General features: G+C 49.0%; 1 protein-coding gene across 1 annotated transcript in view; it reads right to left on the reverse strand.

Moving 5' to 3' along the window:
- Window positions 1–8,864: 8,864 nt before the first annotated feature.
- Window positions 8,865–25,829, reverse strand: part of LOC149344623 (chitinase-like protein 4) — a 35,879-nt gene continuing 18,914 nt past the window's right edge. Inside the window, exons 6-10 of the mRNA XM_089542641.1 lie at window positions 24,776–24,885; window positions 23,538–23,670; window positions 21,219–21,386; window positions 12,343–12,462; window positions 8,865–10,008 (exon numbers count right to left, since the gene is read on the reverse strand). Coding sequence (XP_089398767.1) covers window positions 9,877–10,008; window positions 12,343–12,462; window positions 21,219–21,386; window positions 23,538–23,670; window positions 24,776–24,885 — 663 coding nt within the window. The 3' untranslated portion in view covers window positions 8,865–9,876. The remainder of the gene's footprint in view (window positions 10,009–12,342; window positions 12,463–21,218; window positions 21,387–23,537; window positions 23,671–24,775; window positions 24,886–25,829) is intronic.

The following is a 25,829-nucleotide window of genomic DNA, read 5'->3' on the forward strand; positions in this document are numbered from 1 at the left end:
AGTAAAAACATCTTCAACGAGCAATTCACACCTTCAACGGAGACACAGCCAAACTGGCTGACGCGCTCCGAGACAAATATCTGTACACAGACCAGGATTCGCGTGGTCCGGCGTACTCGTATGCAGGTTTTGAGAAAGCAGAGCTGGATCGAACGTTCCAGCTTCACGCCCTCAAAGCGGCCCTGGCCAAAATGAAACGAGGGACAGCCCCGGGCAGGGACAAGGTAACTGTGAAACTTCTCGCTAACCTACCCGAACCGGCCTACGAGCGGCTGCTCGAATACTTCAATGCCATCTGGCCGGGAGGTACGTCTCTCCCAGTGGATTGGAAGACGGCTCTCGTCACATTCATACCCAAACCAGGCAAATCTCTCAACACTGACAACCTCCGGCCCATATCTCTCACTTCTTGTGTGGGGAAGTTGATGGAGACCATGGTCCGTGACAGACTATCCACCTACCTAGAAGCGCACAACGCCTTTGCAGACACCATGTACGGGTTCCGCCCACACCGGTCCGCACAAGATGCGCTGCTGCAACTTCATAGAGAGATTCTTGATCCCGTCGAGCACCCTAGCGATGACAAGGTGGTCCTCGCATTGGACTTGCGGGGGGGCTTTCGAAAATGTTACATATGATATCATCCTCTCCCACCTGTCTCTATTGAACTGTGGGTTCAACACATTCCAATACATTAAGCAATTCCTCACAGATCGGCAATCATATATCCGACTCCAAGACAGTGAACATGGCCCGTACCAACTTGGTACGCGAGGGACTCCACAGGGAGCAGTCCTCTCGCCTCTTCTCTTCAATCTGGCCATGATGAAGCTCCCTACCCTGCTGGGTGACGTCCCGGGTGTGCAGCATGCCCTGTACGCGGACGACATCACCCTTTGGGCAACACACGGTTCGGTTGGAGAAATCGAGGCCAACCTGCAGCAAGCGGCGGCTATTGTGGACGATTATGCACACCGCTGCGGCCTTGAGTGCTCCCCGAGCAAATCGGAATTCGTGCACATACGTCCCAATCCAAGGTGCAAAACCAAAATTGCCCTCTCCCTGCTTAGTGGCCCGATACCTGAACACGATGAAATCAGAGTATTGTGACTCTAGATACAAAAGAACCGCAAGATTGACACCACGCTGAAGAAACTCCGCAAGGTGGGTGATCAGGTGGGCCGTATGGTCCGCTGGGTATCAAAGAAACGAGGGGGGTTGCGATGCAAAGACGCCCTGCGGCTGGCCAATGCATTCGTAACCAGTCGAATCCTGTGTTCGGCACCGTACCTCTATCTGCGCAAATGCGATGAGAACGCTCTCGAAGTGATTCTCCGAAAAATCTATAAGAGAGCTCTCGACGTCCCAATTGCAACATCCAACCAACGTCTCCGCGGCCTGCGGATGACGAACACCTGTGGGGAGCTGCGCGAGGCTCATCTCAGCAATCAATACTTGCGGTTAAGCAAAACACGTGCGGGTAGCCGCCTACTGACCCGCCTCCACATCAATTACACAACCCAAGAGGAGAAGCGGGTATCCATGCCCGAGGCCTAGCGCTTCGCACTAAAGGTTCGCCCCCTCCCCAATAACATGACAAAAGATGCCCATGATGGCCGCCGCCTCGCGCGAGCGGAGGCCATTTCCAAGATGTATGGTGCTCGACCAGGGGTATTTTACACGGACGCGGCAGGTCCACACCATGGGGGTTGGTACACGGCTGCCGTTGTCCACCAAAACAACCCAGTTCAGGGCCTCACCTTCGGTGCCCCCAACATTACATTCGCGGAGGAAGTTGCTTTCGCACTTGCAGCTGCGGATCCAGCGTCCCGAGTCATTATCACCGACTCAAGGGAAGCTTGCCGCAATTTTGAAGAGGGCCCAATTCCAGATCGTGCTTTCCAAGTTTTACACAGATGTGAGTACCGGGATTTGCCAACCCGGCACACCATCATCTGGGCCCCAGCACATGCGGGGATAGAGGGAAATAAGGTAGCGGACACTACCGCCTGCGCGCTTAACCACAGGGCATCGCCTCTCTCGCCGCCTGATCCGGGTACTGATTTTAATCCAGCTATTACTTTTCGGGAGCTCTCTCTCCTGTATCAAAACGCTCACGGCCGATACCCACCCCCTGTAAAGGCCTCAAGAAGGCAGAGGAGCGTTGGCTACTTCGCCTCTACACCAACACGAAACTGTGCCCGGCAGTGCTCAAACATTTCAATTCGGCCTTTCGGGCGAGTGTCCACACTGTGGGGAAGTGTTTGCGGACACGTATCACATGGTGTGGGCATGCCCTGCCAATCCTGCTTTCCCACCCCACCCCCACCCCACCCGAGAGGACTGGGAGGCTGCCCTGCTCGGCTGCTCAACTCTCCAGTACCAACGAGCCCTGGTGACAAGAGCCCGGTTCGCCGCAGAGGCCACAGGGGTCCCGGACTAGGGATCCCTCCTAGTGATTGTGAGGGCCGGGCCCTTCAGGCACGGTCCAAGCAATACCTCTGTATATAGTATAAAAAAATGTTTTACACCACCACCACCAAGCGTGATGATGAAATAGAAGAAAAGACGCCACAGATCTCTGAGGCTGGCAAACGTGCGTGTAGGTTACGTGTTTGATCGATATAAATGCATATAAGTTTTGTTTTGAAGCCATTAGTGCACTTTTATAACACGAGCAGGACGGAAAGAAGACACCTTGAATGTTGGAAGTCAAACAAAACCAGCAATTGGCGGCGAAGCGGGCGGCCAGCTGAGTTTCGGTATGTTTTGGGGTGTTTCGCGCTTATACGTTCTGCGTGCGTGCATGGTTCTGTTATGCGCCTCGATTTACAAAGGCAGAGCAGCAGAGGACCCCAAAGTGTCTCGCTAAGTGCTCCTCGGACGAAGTTCGTGCAACGGCACGCAACTGCGACAAGGAAGAAGAGCTGTGTATAGGCAACGGTCAACGCACCTCCACTTTAGCAAACGCGCCGCTCAGCGTGATCGCTTCGTCCGCGTACCCAGACGCTGGGCTGCATAGCCAGCCCTATACGAGTACTATTATTACAGAATTTAAATATGCCCGCACGTGCCAGTCGCTACATATCAGTCGTGACGGCGGCTCGGTGGTGACAGCGACGCTGCCGACTCCTCGTCGCTAGGACTTCCTTGCCAGACCCGCTGCCTCAGCCTTCAAAAGCATCGCATGCTGTGTGGAGTTGAGGTCGCTGAATACAAGCCGCAGTTCTTTGCGAGAACTTCGTTGTCCTAATTGGGAACGGTATCCATGGTAACGTTGGTGCAAACCTAAACGAAGCGACGACGGCTGATAGAGGCCTTCAACGTCCGACCGGTAGTAGTTTTCATTTCGGCTGCTGCTAGGCGGGAGCGCAGCGCTCGCCGCAGAAATCACGGAGTCCTCGTTTATCTTTCGCCGTGTCACGTCACTCTTGTCCTATATCGTCATCAGAGAGTCCCGAGTTTGAATCGTAGCGGCGGAAAAAGTTTTTTAAACTTCGAATCCAAACCTCTTATCAATAAATGCACAGGTTTTCGCTGCCGTGCAAGCGGCAACAAAGCCACGAAATGTCGAAATATTAGATTTTACTAATAAAAAAAATGATAACATTGTCCTCAGTGTACTTTTTACTAAGGAAGGCTATCTTAACGTTAAAAAAATTTAACGACAATCTCACAGCCAGCATTACGGAGTGTGCAGTACTAGGATAGTTCGACAGGATACCGGCAAGCTATCTCAGGAGACGAAAGATCTGATTAGATACGCCAAGGCATGAAATCGTATAACCCTACAGACAGAATAGAAATGGCAGAAGTATCAAAGCTAATAATTAAGCGCAAGGTAGCGACATAAGGAAGTTTAGTATGGAGAGAATCGAGCATGCTCAAAACAACGGAGGTAGCCGAGGAAAGTAGGCCTCACAGTTAACAATCAGGTGTATGCGTATGAGACAGACAGGACAATGTCATTAGCAATATGAATAAAATAGTTAAAGCAGCCGGAGAGTTCTGCACTAATCAGACTTTAATTAATGCTATCCAATTCTAAACACCAGCCGCCGCTGTGGTTCAGTGTTTATGGCACTCGGCTGCTGACCCGAAAGAAGCGTGATTCGATCCCGGCTGCGGCGGTCGCATTTCAATGGAGGCGAATAGCTAGAGGCCCGTGTATTGTGCGATGTCGGCGAAATTTCCGGAGCCCTTCACTACGGCGTCCCCACAGCCCCAGTCGGTTTGGTACGTTAAACCAACATAAACCAAACCCATTCTAAACACGTAATGTAATAAATGTCCCCTAAATTTTTAGGCTCGTTCACGGCAGCAAGGCAACGACCACTATCGATCGACGCCATGCAGCCGAACGTGACCGCAGATGGCAACCTCGACGCTGCCGCATATCGTCAGCGTGCTCAAGAAGCGCGACGGATCAACGACCAACAGCGCAACGACGCCCGACACTACAGTCTACTCTGACGCCCTAAGCGGGGAATATCGTGCAATAGTACCAGTTACGGCGGGCAATTCAGGTCCTTACGTTCTAAAGGCATTTGGCCTAAAGGGCTTTACCCGGAAGACATTTACCATGAAGGCCTTTGACTTAACGGTATTTCTCCTAAAGATATTTACCACAAAAGGACTTCTCGCTGAAGGTATTTACCTTCAAGGCCTTCACCCAGGTGTACCCTTCACCCTGGCATTTACCCTTCACCCAGGAGAAAGGAGAATGTGGGCCTGGTGTACACACATGGCAGGTTGCCTACAACACGGTGGGCGGGTTGGCCGCTTGCCAGAAAGCAGCTTTCAGACATGTACCGTCTTTGTCAAAAGTAACCAGGCTGCATGGTTTGCTTCTAGCTTGTATAGTGGAACCCTTGTGACTTTCCTAAAGGTCAAAAGTTCTTGGAAGGTAAGAAGACCCCCAGTCCTTACCTTTAACGACCATTTCAGTTTCAGGGAAGCTGTAAGGGCTCCACTGCACGAGCTAGAAGCAAACCATGCAGCCTGGTTACTTTTGACAAAGACTGCACCGTCTCCGCCAAAAGTAACCGAGCAGCCGCGCCGGCGGCCGGAGCGGGCTCGCACCCGAGCAGCGGAGCTGCGGTCTGCAACGCTGGCCGCTGCTCGGTTACTTTTGGCGGAGACGGTACGTACACCGCCCGAAATAGGAAAATGCGCCTAGAGTGCTACCGCATTAAAACTCGCAAGTTCCACTTCGCCCATTCCTCAAGGAACGAGGGATTGAGCCCTAAAGCTTTTCTGGAGGCGCTTGTTCGAAAAACTGAATGGCGAGGTGATGATCGAGGGTTACGCCCCCTGAAACCAAGGCTTAATACAGTCATGCCCACCGGTGGTGTCGTATTCACAGTGAGTGTACAGTGCAGTCATTCAATCCTGAAATTCCTTGAAGACCGCGTTGTCCAGATAAAACGATTAAGCTTGATGATCAAGGTTTATACTGGAGTTTCACTCAGACTCGAAGGTCTGGTGCACAAATCCAACCCCGCCGTGGTGGCTCAGTGGTTACGGCACTCGGCTGCTGACCCGTAAGATGCGCCTTCGATCCCGTCCGCGGCGGCAGAATTTTTATGAAGGCTAAATTCTAGAGGCCCGTGTACTGTGCGATGCCAGTGCATGTTAAATAAACCCAGGTGGTCGAAATTTCCGGAGCCCTTCACTACGGCGTCCCTCATAGCCTGAGTCGCTTTGGGACGTAAAACCTTAATAAACCAAACCAAACAAATCCAACCATCGTGAACGCAAAAAAAGCTGGAAGGGACGCTTAAGCTCCGCTGTAAGGGTATGACGCAATCGCGTTAATAAGTTACTGCTCACATATGCGGAACTGGTCATACTCACCTTTACATCGAAAGGTATCTGGTAGTTAAAAGAGTAGAAAACTGAGCTAGTTGGTTCATACTTCTGGGTGGGTACGGCAGGAACAAGAAAACGCGGACGCAGAAAGAAACACACAGAACGAGGACGAAGGTTCGTCCTCGTTCAGTTTGTTTCTTTCTGCGTCCGCGTTTTCTTGTTCCTGCTGTACCCATCCAGAAGTGTCTTGTAGTCCTCCTACCACTTCTTGCGCAATAGTGCAGCAGTTAAGGAATGTGCCACTGGCCTGCGATGGCAGGTGCTGCCACCGGTGAGTCTTGTGCAACCTAAGTTGCTCTTCTTGAGCAACCTCTTCCGATAAATTTATTAATGTAACTGCTACCTGCAACGGTGGGCAGTTTACTCACTATCCGATGGGCTTGCAGGATGTGGACACTCCACAAGGGCGCGTGACTTAGGTGGCCTACCTAGGCTGCTGCTCCAGGGCAGGGGTGGGGGGGGTGGGGGGGGGGGGAGCAGGCACCATATTTTTCGCTCACAACATCGACGACGACGCTGGACTTTTTGGACAACAGGGGCCTTAACGGTATCGCGTTAAAAATGCCAGGTCACTTTCAATGTAAAAGTGCGCATAAAAAATCACACACACTAACACACACACATCCACACGCGCGCGCACATGGACACACCCACACAAATACACACATCGAAATACACTCGACCTTCGGTAAATATAAATCATATAGAGATCCAAGCCAAGAATGAAACACGCATACATAACAGAACACATTTGTGATTACAGATATTACAGACTCCGAACACATATAATTGAAACCCACACTCACAAACCAAGCATGAAATGTACATACCACGAACAATACTCACATATCAAGAGCTAGGACATACATATCGTGAAATCAAACCCTCTTCCCCTGAGGTGATGCTGTGCTAGTAGGTTGCGGCTAGCACGGCCCTGGGTCTAACCTGGGCTGCATCTCCCAGAGGCGGCATATGTACTGCCTGCCATCCGCGTTGCAGCACTTCCAACATGCTGTCAACCGTCTGGTGATATTCCATACGTGCTTAGAGCAATAAATATCATACAAGATTTTCGAACAGTCGCCGCCAGAATAATACTTCAAAACTCCTCCTCCATTTTTCTCCTGCCAATTAAGATAGAGTGAAGAGTAACTGTATATTCACCTGAAAACGACGCCACGCACATCATACATATAATTTAGTAGCCCATTATGAAGCGCCCCGCCGCAGTGGCTCAGTGGTTACGGCGCTCGGCTGCTGAACAAAGACGCGGGCTCAATCCCGGCCACGGCGGCTGAATTTCGATGAAGGCGAAATTCTAGAGGCCCGTGTACTGTGCGATGTATGTGCACGTTAACTAACCCCAGGTGGTCGAAATATCCGGAGCCCTTCACTACGGCGTCCCTCATAGTCTGAGCTGCTTTGGGTCGTTAACCCCCAATAAACCAACTAAACCATTATGAAGCACGAAATCGAACCCTTTACGTGTATAGACAAACAATCCTAGCGTGTATAACCTATGCTCGAATTTATAAGCTATGTTTCACCTGAGACTTGCAGCAATTTTTTTTTAAATAGTCTTTTCGAGTTAGAAGAGCGCTGTTTTCGGCATATCATTGTCATCGGTTCAGTGCATTAGAATACGGCTATGATGTGCAAAATAGCAATGCCGGCTAACTCAGACTGTGTAGTTAACTTTTTAACTACTACCTTCACGCTTCTTATTTATGAGAGCCGTGTAGCCCACCGGAAGTGATATCTGTATCAGTTTTTAGATTTTCGAAAATTCCGTTCTCGTCTGCAGCGCAAGCAATTTTGGCACCGCGCCCTGCCAAAAGCAAAACCTCGCGACCAGAAAGAGCAGCTAGCCACGCCTTGGAGCGCGTGCGTCACACAGCGGTGCGGTGTCACGTGCTCCTTTTGCAACGCCCGACTAGGAAGGGCGAGCTAGAGGGCGCTCTAAATGGCTTGCGCTGCAGTGGCGACGAGAATAGCATTTTCGAAAATCTAGAAACTGCTATGACTAGTACTTACCATAAAGGCCTCTCAATAACTGAGGAGCGCAACAGCAATAGTTAAAGTGCGAAATGCAGGCCGAGAGACCGTGTACGGGTATGGACGCTCATTCGCCGAAAAGCTTTTGTACTGCTACTTCACTTTATACAAGATACTTCGCCGAATCAAAGAACTCGACTACGAAGTAGTTCCCGACAGAGTCACAGCTAAGGTGATCGATGCAAGCACCTTAGTCAGAGCATCTCAATGGTGCCCTTCACTGCCAGAAGTTTTGCATGCTGTGCACCAAAAGCCTTATCATGCGTGCTAATGAACGCATTGTGCTTGCATTCTCAGTGTTTATTATTGACCATCTTTTGGTTGTAAAGCATCGGAGGGGGGGGGGGGGTAATGAAGCGAAGCGTTGTATTGTTTGTTTATGCTCGAAGCCGCTGATACGCGGCTTTATCACTTTTTGACTCAAGATGCGAGCAGGGTCATCTGAAATAATTCCACCCACAAGCATCTACTTCTACGTTATTCGAGATTGTAGAACGTGGGCTCCACGCCTTATCTGGAGTGTTATTCAGCAGCTTTAATCTGAGAGCGGCAGTGATTAGTACTTCGACGATCGCCCAGCGCGCCTGTGGCTGCCTCCGCTGCCACGTTCTTCATTTCTTTGTGCGCGCAATTGAGTCCAACAGTTTCGTTCGGAGGCCTTTCGATGTCGTCCTGCTTGCTGGACAGCTGTAATCACCACGTGGCCTATATTGATATGCAAGGCTGCACGTTTTTTGCACGCTCAAGCAGAGCCACAGTTTTGACGGGCATCTTTGTAGAACAACAGGTATACCATCGCATCGAATGCTCGAACCAACTTATAATATAAATGCATAGACCACGTCTGTGTAGTTCGAACAGCTTTATTTTTGTAAATCTTTTCTACTTTACCTTATAAACATACAGCATGAAGATTACACTGAAGATTGTTCGCTAGTGCTCCGTTTTAAGTGCTGCCATAAGAACTATAATGCGATCCTAAATAGGCACGAGGAAAATGCAGGTACTTCTGGAGCGCAGTGATGCTATATTTACATAAGCGTGACAAATGTGTAAATGAATGCAGGTTGTTCTTCGGGATGAGTTATTCAAACTGACAGATCTATCAAGGTCTCAATTTCCCGACATTACGCTCCACATACCACATGATTAACTTTTATTCATAAGTGAGCAACTCCTATCGAGTAAAGGTCGGAGAGTACGGATAATCTAGTTGTATGGTGAGATTACGAAACTCGAAAGCTTCACATGGCCACAAATGCAAGAATGCGGTCTAGTTAGTATATATCCATCGGATACCTGGGATAAAACGGCCGCTGCTGGCGCGGTACAGAGGTAGAGATCAGTGGAAGCGGGTTTTGAACCATACCATATTAGCTTTGTCGGCGACAAAGTAAGCTTTCGAGACGTTCGATACTCTTTGAAGCACCACCACGACTGCTGCTGCCGCCGCAGCGATAACTTGGCATCAACAAGTTCAGATGTCAGTGCATTCTCTGCTGTCGTGGTCTATAATAGTTGATGAACAGCCACATCAGCAGTTCACACAGGCATGTTGTCCCGAACACACACGCACAAAAAAACGCATACAGTGAAAAGAACTTCGATGTGCGAGGCCGCCAGCAGCCCTGCGGATCAATTTGTGGAAGTGTCCGTCTCACAGAGCAAGACCGCACCATCATTTCCTCCGAAGTTTTCATGATAAGACATGGCGTAGAATTTCAAGTTTGGCGCCATCTTTGGAAAGTTCAGCGGCCATTCGCCTTTCTTGAGGCTGTATACGCACATTCACAATTTGCCCTCTCTGCTCGAAGTTTGCGCTGTCGAGATAACACAGAGTTCTTTCTCCTGACGTGCTGCCATCACCGCGTAGACTCGCGCCAGACAGTGTTCGACCTCGGTGAATCTCGGCACAGCCGTGGTCAGCACATGGCGTAGATAGGGCGCTGGTCAGCCGATTGTCTTCCAGATAGCCTTGTGTATGGGGAACTTGGTCTTGTTGTCGCACTTTCCCTCCCAGTCGTCCATCTGGATTGCGTACGTCATGACGCCTCCAAGGCCCATCGACTCAGCCCAGAGACACTGCGAAGGAACCAGGATTGTGCTACGTCAAAATCATGCAAGTTATTAGAATGCTGCACGACGAGGGCAGGAAAGCAGCATAAAAGTTGGAGAATTGCGAATCCACTTTTCCGTAATAAACCATAATAACCATAAGCTTTGCCATAATAAATCTTGTGCAATCAGCCTTTTTCACGTGGCCGTTATGCGCGTACGAGCCTGTGCTCTTCCAGCTCCACTGGTATGAAATGATCCACCACCCCCTACTACGCATGCGCAGTTCATGTTAGCGTCAAATTGCAAGCCATTGAGGCGGCAACTGTCAAACACACGTTTACCACTTCGCAGACGCAGCTGGTGCCTCGTGGAAACGGATCGCGTCTGCGTCTCCCAAGTGCGTTTGTTTGAAACCAGTTTTCGGCCACTCCCTAGATGGCGCCACATCTTTTGAAAATGGCGGATTCAATGCCATCTCTTTGAAAGGCGAATGGGGAGGAGGTGACAGGCAGTAGTTAGGGATGGAGGCGCACTTTGATGTCAGAACTCATTCTGACATCTAACATTCGGGCTAAAAGACAGAGGATAGAAAACAGCGCTGCAATGACGCTAACAGCGATAGAATTGAAGCAAGAAGAGTCCTTTAAACACCACTGCAGCGCAGAATACGGTTCTATTTTCATTTTTGCCTTTACTCCTATAGCCCATGGGTTTTCTCAGTATATTTCATCATTTGCCTCAATTACCGTATTTTATCTGTTGCTTTTTTTATGTTTCCCCCCTACAACAATGCCCCAGTGGGGCGCTGTAGGTATTTTGAATAAATAAATAAATAAATATCTTATGACTGTGGGGCCGGCATGTTCGCTCTACTTAAAAACGCAAAAGAGACCACGCTGCATGAAAAGCTAAGCGCAATGCAAACACTTTTGTTTGCTTGCCGTGACATACGTTGTGCAATGACTCCGATAATGTGCAGTACCAAGTTTGTGATTGTAAGCATGCAACTAAACAATATTTCCTTTAGACGTTCTGATGAACTTGCAGCTTGCTGACCGCCGCTTCATAGGCACTGCCTGCCCTTTCGCATCGCACATAACTCTTGGCACAGCACACTCGTTTGATTCCTGTATATGACGTAATCAGGGTTCCATAACACTGCTCACGGTGCGCACGCTGCATCGCAAAACATTCTGCGTGGTTTTCTTGAAAATAGGCCTTAACGATTAATGACCCATAACAGTTCGGCTGATTGTAGGCATTCCCACCATTCTGAGTAAAAGGCGCCTGGATACTGAGTGACTAAGTAGAGCTTTCAAATCGTGAGCATGCTACTTGCCACCGTTGAGCCGGTTCAGTTTAACAGCTCGAGCACACTGGAGTCGCAGCAAACTTCACGATGATTTGATCCTTTAGGTGCACGCTAACGGAGCGCACTACTCCCTGTCATTCTCAGGATGATGCACGGGAGTTCAAAGCCAGCTTACCACCATTCAATAAGGCGTATACTCCCTCTTCAGTGTCACTACACGCGGCCGTTGCGGGCTCTATCACGCGAATAATGTTCGCCACATCGGCAGGCGACTTGACGCTGCGTAAGCTTTTTTTTTTTTGCGTTGCTATCAAGTCGCCGCTTACGCTAATCGTCTGCCAGAATCGCGCACGTGCATGAATACTACTCTGATATTCATTCATTCATTCATTCATTCATTCATTCATTCATTCATTCATTCATTCATTCATTCATTCATTAATTAATTAATTAATTAATTAATTAATTAATTAATTAATTAATTAATTAATTAATTCATTCATTTATTCGTTCGTTCGTTTGTTTGTTTTGTTTGCTTGTTTTTTATGCTTCGGAGTCAGCAAAGAGAAAAAGATCGACCACTGATATAACCTGCCTATCTTCGTGTTAACCTTTAATGCCCAAATTATGAAGACTACAAGAAAAAAATCGCAGCCTAGCTAATATGCCTACACTTCCTCACTTAGTACTCTTATTAGGGGAATTTTATGTACAATAAATAATTATCTTGAGATATGCAGTATTTTCGGGACCTGCAGGTCAGCTACAGTCTTCTGAATTCCCTTTTGAGTTGTGAGAAATTTCATAATGTAATGTACTTTGCTGGACAGAGCGTATCATTCTCCTCGCGCTGCTTTGGCAGCAGAATGTTCCGTGTTTCCTATGAAGGAGCATGAGATCACCATGGACAGTGCCGATCTCTCAGAATATGACGGCGAATGCCTACAATCGCGATGAGGCCAGATATTGCAAAAACGCTGGCATCATGCATTCTCCCAGGCGATTCACATGCATGCGAAAGACCTGGCAAAAAGCAGTGCACTCGCCTTGAGCACGATGCTTTCGACGCTATCGTAGGAGATCCAGATGGCGTCCAGATACGCGTACGGTGCGTACGCCGTCTTGTCCATCACGGTCGCGGCGCCTTTCTTCAGGAGTTGGCACACCTGCAGGGATTTCGAACGATAAACGTAACGTTTAAATATCGCAACAAGCTAAACGTGAACCTTACTCCTCTGGTGAAAGCGGTCAGTTAACCGCTGCACAAAAACACAGTTGCAGACAACGACAACAAAAAGTACAAACCGGGAAAGGTAGTATTTTCTTCTTTTTTGGTCTTTTTTTTAATATACAAGTTTGGGCATTTCTTTTTTGCTCACTTTACTCAGGCCACTTGTGAACTTGCTGCAGCAGGCGTTTTCTATTTATTTCGGTTCCTCCATTTCACTACATGGCTGAAAATCAGCTCGAGCGGTGTATTACACAAAAGCCGCGAAAGGAAACACCCTAGCCGGCTTAAATTTACGTGGACCACTTAACATAAGTTTACGTGGTTTAGAGTAATGCGCCTTTCATTCAGCTCGCATTTACAAAACAGTTGCCGTTCCGCAATATATTTACACACAAAAGTAACAGCTCGACTGCAGTTATGCTCTGGCAGTAGTTAAAGATACAACATAAACGAGTATTTCTGGTTCAGAGTCAGGACAAAGAAGTTGGACCATCGTTACTGTTGCGAACCTGTGCAAAAGCGTGTTTACCTTTAATGACCACATTATAAAACAACTGAAGAACAAAATCATAGCGTTCAGATTGTGCCAGATAATGGGTCCATATCTAAAAGCAAATGTCAAATATGTGTAAGCGCCAGTAAAATTTGAGAAAACCGTATGGCACCATTTCATGAGAAATGGGCATTTGGCCCACTTCGTGCAACTAGCCCAATTTTTGCGGAATATGCAATCTACGGCCATTATTCGCAACGAATTTCGTGCAAGAAGCTCTTCTTTCTTAGACAGGGGAGTGCAGATTGCATCTGTAGCAGAGGGAATCCATCTGGCCACATCAGTGCAGTCCTGTTCTGCCTGTTTCGTAGCAAAGAGTTTTCTTGACACTCACGTCTCGTTTATTTTGCATGTAACTTTCGGTTGGTTACAGTCTTAGTAATGCACGTTGCAAGGCTAATTGGTTCCATGGTACTGAACCCCATGGTACTGAACCGTCACCCTGCCGGCCACTTTGGTTGAGACTTGACGTTATCCTCGACAACAGCCATAAAGCGCAATGCCAACAATTCCGCCTCTTCGCTGTTTTCGGAGAGGCGTGCGGAGGACTGGCTCTGAGCATGCCTCCTTTTCGAGCTATCAATGCCACTACTAATCGGGCAGAAGCGGCGGCCCTGTGCTGTTGGTCCCGCTCTGCCCACAACACTCTGTGCGCATTCCATATCTAGTTTATTATTTATTTTGAAAGGGGTTCGCGTACTAGTGAACTAAGCTATACAGTTCACCAAACAGCTGAGCGGACGGCAGCAAAATCACAGTCAGTCAACACAGCCAGAGAGCTGGAGCCGCGCGCCGGCACACTTCGTCGTCAACTTCTTCGTCTGCCATCGAGGCAACCTGAGGCGCATTCATAATAGTTCATGCGCGTTCATTGTAATTCACTACAATGGCCCCGGGATGGAAGAGGAGCCATCCTGGCGACCTATGGTGATGGCAAGAGGAGCGGGTCGTAGTAAGTCTTGAGGCGACTGACATGGACAAGCTCACGGCCGCGACGACGCAAGTCCGAAGAGGGTGTAAGCGGCTCTACAATATAATTAACAGGGGATGTTGATTCGACGACGCGGTAAGGGCCATGATGTTTTCTGCGAAATTTCGAAGACTGTCCTGGTGTAGTGGAGGGGACCCAAAGCCAAACTAATGAACCTGGAGAGAAAGCGTGCGCGGTTTGATGGGCATCGTGTTCATGCTTTCGGCGACCTTGGGAGTCCGAGGTGAAAGAACGGGCCAGTTGGCGACATTCCTCGGCGTGCTTGGCGAGTTCGGAAAGGGGCGTGCATTCGGAGGCGTCCGGAGTGTACGGCAAAACCGTGTCCATTGTGGAGGACGGCTCACGGCCATACAACAGGTAGAAAGGGGAAAATCCAGTGGTTGACTGGGTGGCGGTATTGTATGCGTACGTCACAAAAGGCAGCACAGCGTCCCAGTTAGACTGATCTGACGAGACGTACATGGTGAGCATGTCGCCGAGAGTGCGATTAAAGCGCTCAGTCAGCCCGTTAGTTTGAGGGTGGTAGGCAGTGGTGGTCCGATGAATGATGCGACACTCTCTGAGGAGGGCTTCCACCACGTCCGAAAGAAAGACACGGCCTCGATCACTGAGCAACTCGCGCGGCGCACCATGGCGGAGAACAAAATTGTGCAGCAGGAAGTGGGCAACGTCACGAGCAGTGGCAGCGGGTAGTGCGGCGGTCTCTGCATATCGGGTTAGGTGGTCGACGCCAACAATTATCCAGCGGTTCCCAGATAACGTGTAGGGCAGCGGGCCGTAGAGATCGACGCCAACACGATCGAATGGGCGAGCCGGGCACGGCAATGGCTGCAAGGGGCCGCTCGTACGGGGCGCGGGAGACTTGCGTCGCTGACAGGCGATGCAGGAGCGGACGTATTGGCGAATGTACCCGTACATGCCCCGCCAATAATAACGTTGAGATATTCTTTGAAACGTCTTCAACACACCGGCGTGGGCACATTGTGGGTCAGCGTGAAACGAGGCACAGATCTCAGAACGTAAATGGCGAGGTATCGCGAGGAGCCACCGTCGACCATCTTGCGTGTAGTTACGGCGGTAGAGCAGGCCATCACGGAACGCAAAATGGGGTGCCTGGCGGCGTAGAGTGCGCGAAGGCACAGCAGTGTGAGCGTTGGTCACGACGTCGATGATCGACGCAAGCCACGGGTCTTTGCGCTGTTCCGCAAGCATATCAGAGGTGGTAAGAGGCGAGAGGACGGGTTCAGGCACGGATGAGCATGCAGCGGCGGTGGGCAGAGGAGATCGAGATAGAGCGTCGGCGTCCATGTGCCTGCGGCCAGCGCGATATACAACGCGGATGTCGAACTCCTAAAGGCATCCCACGGCATCCTAACGGCCCACCTGGCGAGGCGGCCGGCCGGGTCTTTAAGAGACGACAACCAGCAAAGCGTGTGATGGTCCGTGACGACATCAAACTGGCGGCCGTACAGATAGGGTCGAAATTTCATGAGTGCCCAGACGATCGCTAAACATTTCTTCGGCGTAACGGAATAGTTGCATTCAGCCTTGCTGAGCACCCGACTCGCATACGCCACTTGCATCAGTATGCACCTCGGTAGGGGCTCTCGGATCGTAGTGGCGAAGTATGGGCGGCGAGGTAAGAAGACGGCGCAGTGTGGTGAACGCGTCTTCGCATTCGGGGGACCAAGCGGACAGGTGGTGGTTGGTTCCAAGCAGTTTCGTGAGTGGCGCAATGATCGACGCAAAATTGCGGACGAAGCGCCGAAAATAGGAGCACAGACCGATAAAGCTCCGAAGCTGCTTCATTGTTCCATATGTATCAGCAGCGCGAACACCACACAGGAAGAAGAAGGAGAAGAAGGTAAAGAGCGCTGAACTTCCAACTTTTATTTGAGCAAAAATTTATTTGAGCGCTCTTTACCTTCTTCTCCTTCTTCTTCCTGTGTGGTGTTCGCGCTGCTGATACATATGGATCGCAACCAACTAGCCCGACAGATGGTGTTGCTTCATTGTTGTCGGCTTGGGGAACTCCGCAACAGCGCGAAGTTTGGCCGGGTCGGGGAGAACGCCTTCCTTAGATACAATGTGACCCAAGATGGTTAGCTGCCGGGCGCCGAAGTGGCACTTCTTCAGATTAAGCTGTAGGCCGGCGTCGGTGAGGCAAGTCAGAACCTGTTGCAGGCGCGTGAGGTGAGTGGAAAAATCTACCGAAAAGACAACGATATCGTCCAAGTAACAGAGGCACGTATGCCACTTCAGCTTGCGTAAGACGTTATCCATCATTCTTTCGAATGTAGCTGGCGCGTTGCACAGGCCCAATGGCATAACGGTGAACCCGTAAAGGCCGTCGGGGGTAACGAATGCGGTCTTCTCACGGTCAGCGGCAGCCATCGGGACCTGCCAGTAGCCCGAACGCAAGTCAAGAGAGGAGAAGTATTCGGCACCTTGGAGACAGTCAAGAGCGTCATCGATGCGGGGAAGCGGATAATTGTCTTTGTGGGTAATTTTGTTCAGTCGCCGGTAATCGACACAAAATCTGATAGAACCGTCTTTCTTCTTGACCAGCACCACCGGAGAAGACCAAGGGCTGTGAGAGGGACGGATGACGCCACGATGCAGCATGTCTTCAACGTGCTCACTTATCACTTGTGAGCGGCGGGAGAAGACGGCTGCGAAGGTCCAGGGCGTCAGACGACCGCAACCTCCACCAAATGAAAGGGGGTTCGCGTACTAGTGAACTCAGCTATACAGTTCACCAAACAGCTGAGCGGACGGCAGCAAAATCACAGTCAGTCAACACAGCCAGAGAGCTGGAGCCGCGCGCCGGCACACTTCGTCGTCAACTTCTTCGTCTGCCATCGAGGCAACCTGAGGCGCATTCATAATAGTTCATGCGCGTTCATTGTAATTCACTACAATTTATTTATTTATTTATTTATTATTTTATTTATTCTATCAGCGCAGGCGAGAACAGAAGTTGCAGTTGCGCCCTACACAGAACCTCTTAACCATTTGCGCGTGCAATGCAAAAAAAAAAAATTCTAAAAAATAAGCTTGAACTGGGAACATTAGCAATTCTGGAAAATATATCAAAACGCGTAATGTGACATAAACTATATTGAGAAAAAATTCAAACCCACACGTAAATCTTTGAAAAGTAAAGTACACAAATCTTCACTCTCTGTCGACAATATGATCTGAAATTGGAAAAAAACCATTGCGCGTAGCTATTCTTTGCAGCGATGTTGAAAGCTACCTTGGTCGCCCTGTCCAGGGCACATTGGGTAAAATCATGGAAGCCTAAGCCGTCATCCACCTGTATATTTCGGGACTGAAAGCGTTTCAGAGCAAGTGAGATGTTACTCCCAGCTCTTCATTTGATAAGTTCAGATTGCACATAACATTCATTCACCGACTTCAAGGTTGGCGTCGAACCAATAGCTGTTATGAAGCCCCATATTAACTTACCAAAACGGTCGGTATCTATGCAGCATCAAAAGCTCGAAGACCATGAAGGTAGCAGCTGCCGCTCGAACGTGACTATACATGGGATACCTGAAGGTACTACGCAGTCAGAACTTTACAGAAGGCAATATTTGCCAAAAAAATTGCATCGTCGACGTTTCCATTCATTCTGGAATAGATATATGCAGCTAATAGTCGCTGTGGAAATTACTCAACGCATCACAGAGCATCAAGCAATACGCCTTCAATGCAAAGAAAACTCTTTTCGAGCGAGTCGCCTTCCACAAGCTTTCTACAAAGTGTGTACAAACATCTCAGACTGAAAAGGAACGGAGAGGTGCTCACTGAAGTCTTAAAAAAATTATTTTTGTCAACATCGTCCGTTGCCTGCATAGATATAGTTAGGAACTCCTATATTGCCAAAACGCACGGACTCCGGGAGAGAGGGGGGCAGGGGGTGTCGCAGCCTGTAACATTTCTCCAGATGGGGCAACGCCCCCGCAGTCCCTAGCTGCTTGCACTCAGACCTGATTTCTGACAAACGCTTCAGTTATAGGGAGTTATTAATGTAAAGCATAGTGTCGTTGAGCTGGTGTATTCGTAGCCAGTTGTATAGCATTTCATTTCAAAAAACCGATCCTGTCTCAGCAGAAGTCGTTGACTGACTGACCTCTGCTCATGAGCATGGTTAGCAGAACTTAAACAGACTTTTATAATGGAGTCTATCACCCCTCGTGTGTTCATCTTTATAAAGCTGCCCATTACAATTTAGGCTGTATATGCATTATATCCTTCGAACAGTGCAAGATAAAAATATAAACAAAAAGGAAATTTGTATTTGTATATACATTTTGGAACTAATAACAGAACACACATTCAGTCTGAGTCTTGCCCCTCTCCCCAAAAGTTCCGCATTTCCCGCCATAAGGCGTCCTGCAAAGCCTTTCTTTAAGGACTTTACCGAATAAAAATATGGGTTTGCAAATGTTAAAAAACTTAAACTGGCAAAAAACTTCATGCAAAATGCCTATTCCAAGGAGACATTACATAACGGAAAATACCTTTTGGAATCTGCTAAAACAAACGGAGAGAATAGAAAGAAGGTTCATCTTGTGGGTGTCAAGCTATAAATAAATAATCATAGATACGTTTAAAACGACCGAGCCAAAGAACGAACTAACCTTCCTCCTCCGCCCTGTTATATGGGGCCAGTTAACTGATTATAAATACCCAGCTCTTCGCGACCTAACCGTCCTAAACGTAAATGCCCAAAGCATGAGTAACAAGGCAGCTACCGTTGCCTATTCATTAACGCGTTCATTACCAAAGATGTGCTCAGGTCCTCAGATGACAATTGTGCAGCGGGACGGGTGAGTGTTCGAGCATGCGGGCGACCGTGCGCGGGATGATGTCGCGGTGAAAGTGTCTGAATGCTGTTTGAGAATCGATGCAGATGGTCATCACGTCGATGTGTCGGGTCGCATGGTCAATGGCTAGGGCGACGAATTCCGCTTCTCAAGGGTTTAGAGCGGCCCTGTGCACTCACAACCTTGGGAAAGCGGAGCGCCTAAAGCAGTACTCCTGCGCATGACCGAAAAGTATCCTCTTCATATTTGTTATTCTGTCACTATATTGGAAGTTATAAATGTTTAGATGTTTTCTAGAGACTTTTTGTTACTTGCTTTTGTTTCACGTTGTGTTGTACCTTTCCTCACGTCTGCTGTGCCAATTGAGGAGCAGTATTGAAAATGCACTTTGTCATCTGGCCTTTCTTCGTGGACCACATGCCTACCGCAGTAATATGTTAAAACGAAAAAAAAAAACAGATGTAAGAAAGGGGTGCACTGCTCAAAAAAGAAAAAATTATGGGAATGCTTAAGACAACTTAGGAGTAGAACGCCGCAGTATTAGAACCACTGCTGTAGATGTTGTGGGGACTACCGCCTCCCCACGGTTCGGCGCTAAGGCTGCGCGGGCCGAGCACGCGTCATCGGGCGTCTTTCGGGTGCAAACGGATGCATGAGAGTGCAACATGTCCTGAAAACTCTTCGCTGGCAGTGCAGAGAGCATGCGCATGATCTAGCAAAAGGTCGGGCGAGCAGGGCACCGGGCAGTCCAGCGCGGGAGTGAAGCTGGCGCATTTCTTCGTTCCGGCGTCGGGGACCAGCCGCTGGCGAGACGCTCTTCGGAAGCGGCGTCCTTCCCGGATCCGGCACGGAGTCTTTCGGGATCCTAACATCAGTACCCGGCGTGAGGGACTGCGACGCAAGCAGCCACATCATTTGTTAACGTCGAGGGTCGAGTATCAACGCGTACTTTGATCGAGTGGATAGCATCTTGCTGTTTTATCTGCGTGTGCAATCATTACGTTATTTTCTTGGCAGAGAAGCCGAGTAGTCGCTGATCGCTGTAGCGCGCGTGTGGATGTAGCACCGCAGCTAGCGGACCGTTGTAGTTTTGAGGGACTCGCACGCCACTGTTTTGTGACGGAAGTTTGAGCGCTATATCTTGCTTGGGCGGTGCTGCAAGTGCATCTCATGTACATTTTTGTGCTGCGTTGTTGGCCGGTAATAAAGAGTGTTTTCTGTGCTTGTGGTGTGTTACTCGTCAGGTGATACCACGGTTCGCGAACCCCCTTGCAGAGAGCGGATCCCTCAAAGTCTGAGGTCCCCAATGCTGTAGGCTGCCCCAAGGCTGCCATTTTCATGGCAGGGAAGCCTGTCCGGCATGTCTATACATCACAACCAGCAAATCACGTAGTACCTAGGGCAGTTATGAATGAGAAAGCACTACTAGCTCAATTGCGAGAAAAGCCGGTGGCGTGTGTTAGTGCGTCTACTCGCACCTGGTACAGAAAATCGCAGCGATGGCAAAAAAAATAGGATGACGATATCATGCGGTCATAGGACGCACACAGCAAGGCGAGCACCGCCATTTCGGACAATCACATACGTGGTTCGTCCATAATTGAATGGGACACGAAAGCTCCGTCTTAAGGGTATGACGCGATAGCTTTAATGGGTTAATGCGCTTATGTGCCGGATTGGTCATTCTCTACTTTACATTCATAGATCCTTGCGAGTCCTCATAGCTCTCCTGGCGCAGAAGTGCAGCGGTTAAGCGATGCGCCACTGCCCTGCGATGGCAGGTGCTGCCACCTGTAGAACATGCGCGACCGATGTTGCTCTTCCCAAGCAGCCTCTCGCGAGCAGTCATTAATTTAACTACCACAGTGGATCGGGATGGGATGTTCTGATGACGCCACAATGGTCACGTAACTTAGACGGCCCACTTAGATTGATTCTCCGGGGATTTTTCGCTCACAACGCCGACGCCGATGACGACGACGACGACGACGCCGGATTTGCTGCAGAATATTAAGCCTGAGGACATCATCATCATCATTTAACGAGAACCTTAACGCTATCGCGATAAAAAAAAGGATCACCCAGTCTCAAAGAAACAGTTCCTATTCTGAAATGGTCGTCAGTGTCATGACGACCCAACTTTCTGCAGTAATACGCCATCCCCCATCGACCCAACAGAAGCAGCGGCTTTCCAGTCTAATCCCGGGATCACTGGAGGCAGTGCACTTGTACACAAGATTGCGACACATTCGGCCGTTACAACAGGAGGCATTTGGGGTTGTCTTCTATCCGCAATGCTACGGCCCACGCACCTGGTTGTAGGGCAGGATGCCGTGGCCCGGTCCCGGCCCCAGTGCCTTGCTGCCCCAGCCGTGGTGGGTAGGGTGCGCGAGGCGGTAGGTGCGGGCGTAGAGTGGGATGCCCAGCACCATCTTCTCGTGAGGCATGCCCAGCTCGGCCCAGTGGTCCACCGCCGACGTCTGCGCCAAAAGGGAAAAGCAGCAGTCGGTGCCCGACGTCGTTTCACACGTGGCAGAAACGGGGGAACAAAGCTGCTTCTTACGGTGGTAAGTACGAGCAAACTACACGCAGACACAGGGCGGAAAGGCAAGACTCGCCCCGTTCTCACAACTGGCGTATTAGGAAAAGGAACGAAAACTTATACACTCTGCGAAAACAAAAACACAAAAACCTCCGAAAGGACGACTACATCTCAAAAAACCATGACTGTTAAAATCTCCGCAGATAGCCTATTTCCTACCCTGAGAGCGCTAGTGAAAGCTTGCTTGCATGTAGCATATGCGAGCCGATATAAAATGCCTCTATCCCATTCCTTGTATGCCGTTGCAAATGGCGATACAAGACATCTAGTTTCGTCGAATATGGGCCTTTGCTACGACAGTGGTCACTAAGGAATGACGAAGTCCCGTTGGCCATAGTGTGTTTATGCTCTCTGATGCGAACATTAAAACAATGTCATATCAGTCACATGTGCGAATGTCCGCATTTCAGGGGTATCTTGTGAACAGCACCGGACTGACTACTTACTACCTTCACTTTGTGATTTATTTTGCAAGTGCGGGTGATGCGACCCATGTTTTCCGCCCTCCGCTCAGCCATCGCCCTGTATAATCAGCTCTTTCTCTTAGGGGAGCGGATGGGGCAACGCCGACTCTTGGCGACATTCCTTAATCCGCGCGACAAACAATGCACGCGCGGAACAACACTAAATGCCTTCGTTTCGTCACCTGTTCGCGCTTCGGTGGAAGATGCCTTCGTCTGGAAGATACCGCCCTTCGCTCCCTGAGATAAGTTTGCACATCACTGGTCAATAACGGCCTATGGAAACAGTGCGACTCCCAGTCTGTGTACTTGTGCATCCAAGCTATCGCTTAGAACATCTGTGAAAGATTTTGACACGCTGGACCGAAGCCACGATTAAACAATAAAGCAATTGCAAGAACACCGCGAGCCCTGTCTTTTCTTTTTGCATCCTTGGGATGTTTGCGCCTGCTTACCATCATGAAGAATTTTCAAATCAACCAGCTTTATGTTTCGCCAAAACTATTTTTGTTTGAAATTACATCGTTATCGTTTTATGGGGTTTAACGTCCCAAAGCGACTCAGGCTATGTGGGACGCCGTAGTGGAGGGCTCCGGATAATTTCGACCACCTGGGTTAATTAACCTTCATTGAAATCGCAAAATACATGGGCCTCTAGCATTTCGCCTTCATAACAATGCGACACCCGCGGCCGGGATCGAACCCACGTCGTTCGGCTCAGCAGCCGAGCGCCATAACCACTGAGTCGCCGCGGCGGCGGCTTTCAACTTTATCTTTAGCGACGTGTTTATTTAGAACTGAATTATAGCCCGGAAAAGGAAGTATGGGCGCTTATAACTCAAGGAAACGTTATACTTGAGCGTTGGGAGAGCTATAATTGGTCGCTGCGTTCACAAGGATGCTAATGAGTAATTATACTTCATATAGAACTGAATTCCCATTGGGGTATTCCAATAATACACTACGCCAATTTTTTTCGGCATCGTCGAATTGAGACCATGGCGAGCAAGTAATGAACCGGCGGCCCCGTGACCTCAAGAAGTATGCACAATTTTCAGCTCCCACGGTCTCTTCAGCCTTAAATGCATATGATGGCTAGTATATAAGCTATAGTTAGCGCCTGAGTGGATCGCCGTAAAGAGCACTTATGCGCAGTAGTTCTATTTGCAAAAGAAAAACTGAACGAAGTTCCGCATTTAGCTTAATGTCATGCGTAAGCGCAATGCAAGCGGTTCGGCGTGGCAGGCAATTAATCCATGAAGCGAGCAACATGACACGGCTAGCCGGCGTGTCGCGTCACTGTTCGCTAGAGTGATAGCGAACGGAGTGCGCACAAAACTGCTACTAGTGGGAAGAGAAACTTCTTCAGCGCACTTATCATGAGCCCACAAAAGAAGATCCCCGAGCACAAAGGCCAATGGTGAGCACGCCAACACAGTGCCCTAGACAGTGCCGATGAGTGCATAAACGTATTTGCGCGCCATTTTTCAGACTGCTATCCGCATGCTTTAAGCGCAGTTTAATCGTGCTCAGACTCACAGCTTTGGCTTCTCATCCTCTATACTCACCACGCTGTATGTAGTCTCCTCCTTGTGCTTGCTCAGAAGCTTTGGGAAAAGTGGACTGTGATGGCTGGTGTGTGGGCGCCGCCGGTGAAAGAAGTCCAGGTCGTAGGCCATGAGATTGATGAAGTCAAGGTGCCTGCGATGCGATATTGAACGTGTTCTTCTGGGACTACTATTTTACACCCTTGAACACAAGCACACCGCCGAACCATTACCATTTAATTGATCACCAAGGACAGCATTATTGGCAACATTAGGTCCTCTGCAGAACAGGAGCCATGTAATGGCCAGATATAGCTGTCTTGGAGCAGGCTCTTCAAACTGAATACCCGGCCTTTGCCTTTGCCGCCTCTGAGTCCAGTTACCATGCCATGGTTGAAATCTATAGCAGTGGTGCTCTATTCGAGGAATTTTCTCTGCACCAGGAAAATTGAGGAGTAAAGTTTTTGCAAAAGAGAATTTTTAGTTTCAGCGAATCTTAAAAACCGAAACTGGCTTATTCTTTCCCATTGCCGAAGTTTTCTAACGCCTGCAGAGAAAAGGGGCCTCGATTAGGGATTCCTCGATCTAAGTGGGGGATTTTTTGGTAAAGGAATCCGTTTTGTGTTCTCAGTTCTTTGGCTGGTGTTGTCTCACCGTGGCTACTAAATGTAAACAGGGGTTCTTGAATGAACGATGTACGTAACTCGTTATCTGGTGTAAGGCTGGCCATGACCGATATAATATAACGGTTATATTCCTCTGGTTTTGTTATCTTAGCATCAGCCTATTTGGGTGGCTGCTCAGGACGGATCGTGGGGACGTAACTTCTCGTGAGCCTACGTCGAGCGGAGAAAAAGAATACGGACGAAAAAGAATTGGTAATGGGCTGTTGTCTTATTTTCGACCCGGTTCCACCACTGGTGCGTTTTTAGCGATAGACTACTGAGGCGCGCACATAAACAATTGACGCTAGCTATGCCAGCCTGCACATTGACTGTCTATATGCAAGCTTGTAGGCACCAGTGCTATGGTTGCGCATAGTCGCACAATGTTTCTTGATTTCTGCTCGGACATGTGAATACATTTAGAACAGAAAATAACACGCCTCGTTAACTACTGTCCGCACTTCGCTGGAGATCGGTGCCTTCTGTTTTTGCTTTATGCTTTCACCGCGGGTAAAGAACTGGCTGGACCACCCGCGTGCAGCCAGTCAAACGCAGTTGGGGAATGCACTGCTACCGAATGAGATGGGCACGTACTTGGCGAGCCCCCGGACGTCGTACGCATTCAGCATGATCGCAGGCATGGCGGACACGCTGGCCGTCAGGAGGAACTCCTTCTTCGTCTCGCTCATGTAAGTCCGGAAGTCCTGCGCAAGTACGCAAACGGCCAGGCGAACGAACCCGTTGGCAACGTCGACTTACACGACGACTAAGGAGCACGTCGTTCAGATATCAATACATGCGCGATGTGAAGTGCCACGATGCACGCTCTCCTCTTGGTCTGTGCCTCGACAGACGCGAGTTGGAACTTGTGCTGCAAGAACGGCTGGCACTGTCCAGTGCTTATTGCAGACCTGAAAACCTGCTTTTCTTCATGACTTCGCTAATTTTAAGGGATATTAACCTACAATATTTCACCTACAAACCTACAAAAGAGACTCATTCTTTTCTATAAGATTATGAACAACATGGTACATATCGATAAGCAGCAATACATAAGCGAAACTACTTCACGTATCACTCGGGGTAAACATTGCAGACACGTAAAAGAACAAAAGTTTTCTAAGCACTGCTACAAGCATTCCTTCTTCCTGTCCACAGCGAGAGAATGGAACAGACTGCCAGAGAATGTGGTGCTCGCATCGGGTGTGGATGTGTTCTCTGCTGGAGTTCGTGATTGGTTGGTATAGTGCCTGATATAATGCGCCTTGCATTTGTGTTGGGCATGGTGTTTTCACATTGTTTTCTGTTTCGTTGCAGCGATATTTTTGCGCATTTTTATTTGTTGCTTAGAGGTCAGTTCCATTTTTTGATATGTTAGAACTTGGCACCGACTGGATGGTGCTGGTGTTTTGTTTGTCGTGTTCCGCCTTTGTAATCTGTACCTTGTATCACTCCTATCTTGGTCCTGACCGGACTGATAGTATCTCTAATAAATAAATAAATAAATAAATAAAAGGTCGACGACCTAAGTGTTGCAGTTAACGCAGCAGCCCATAAGCTGTAACTCCTTCCATCACCGGCTGGTGACAGAGAATGAATTAGTATGTTTGTACATGAAGCTTCGTCATGCTCCCGAAACTCGAGATTT

The sequence above is a fragment of the Amblyomma mixtum genome, chromosome 5 (genome assembly GCF_055824585.1).
Source record: "Amblyomma mixtum isolate Tamu chromosome 5, ASM5582458v1, whole genome shotgun sequence".
Lineage (NCBI taxonomy): Eukaryota > Metazoa > Arthropoda > Arachnida > Ixodida > Ixodidae > Amblyomma > Amblyomma mixtum.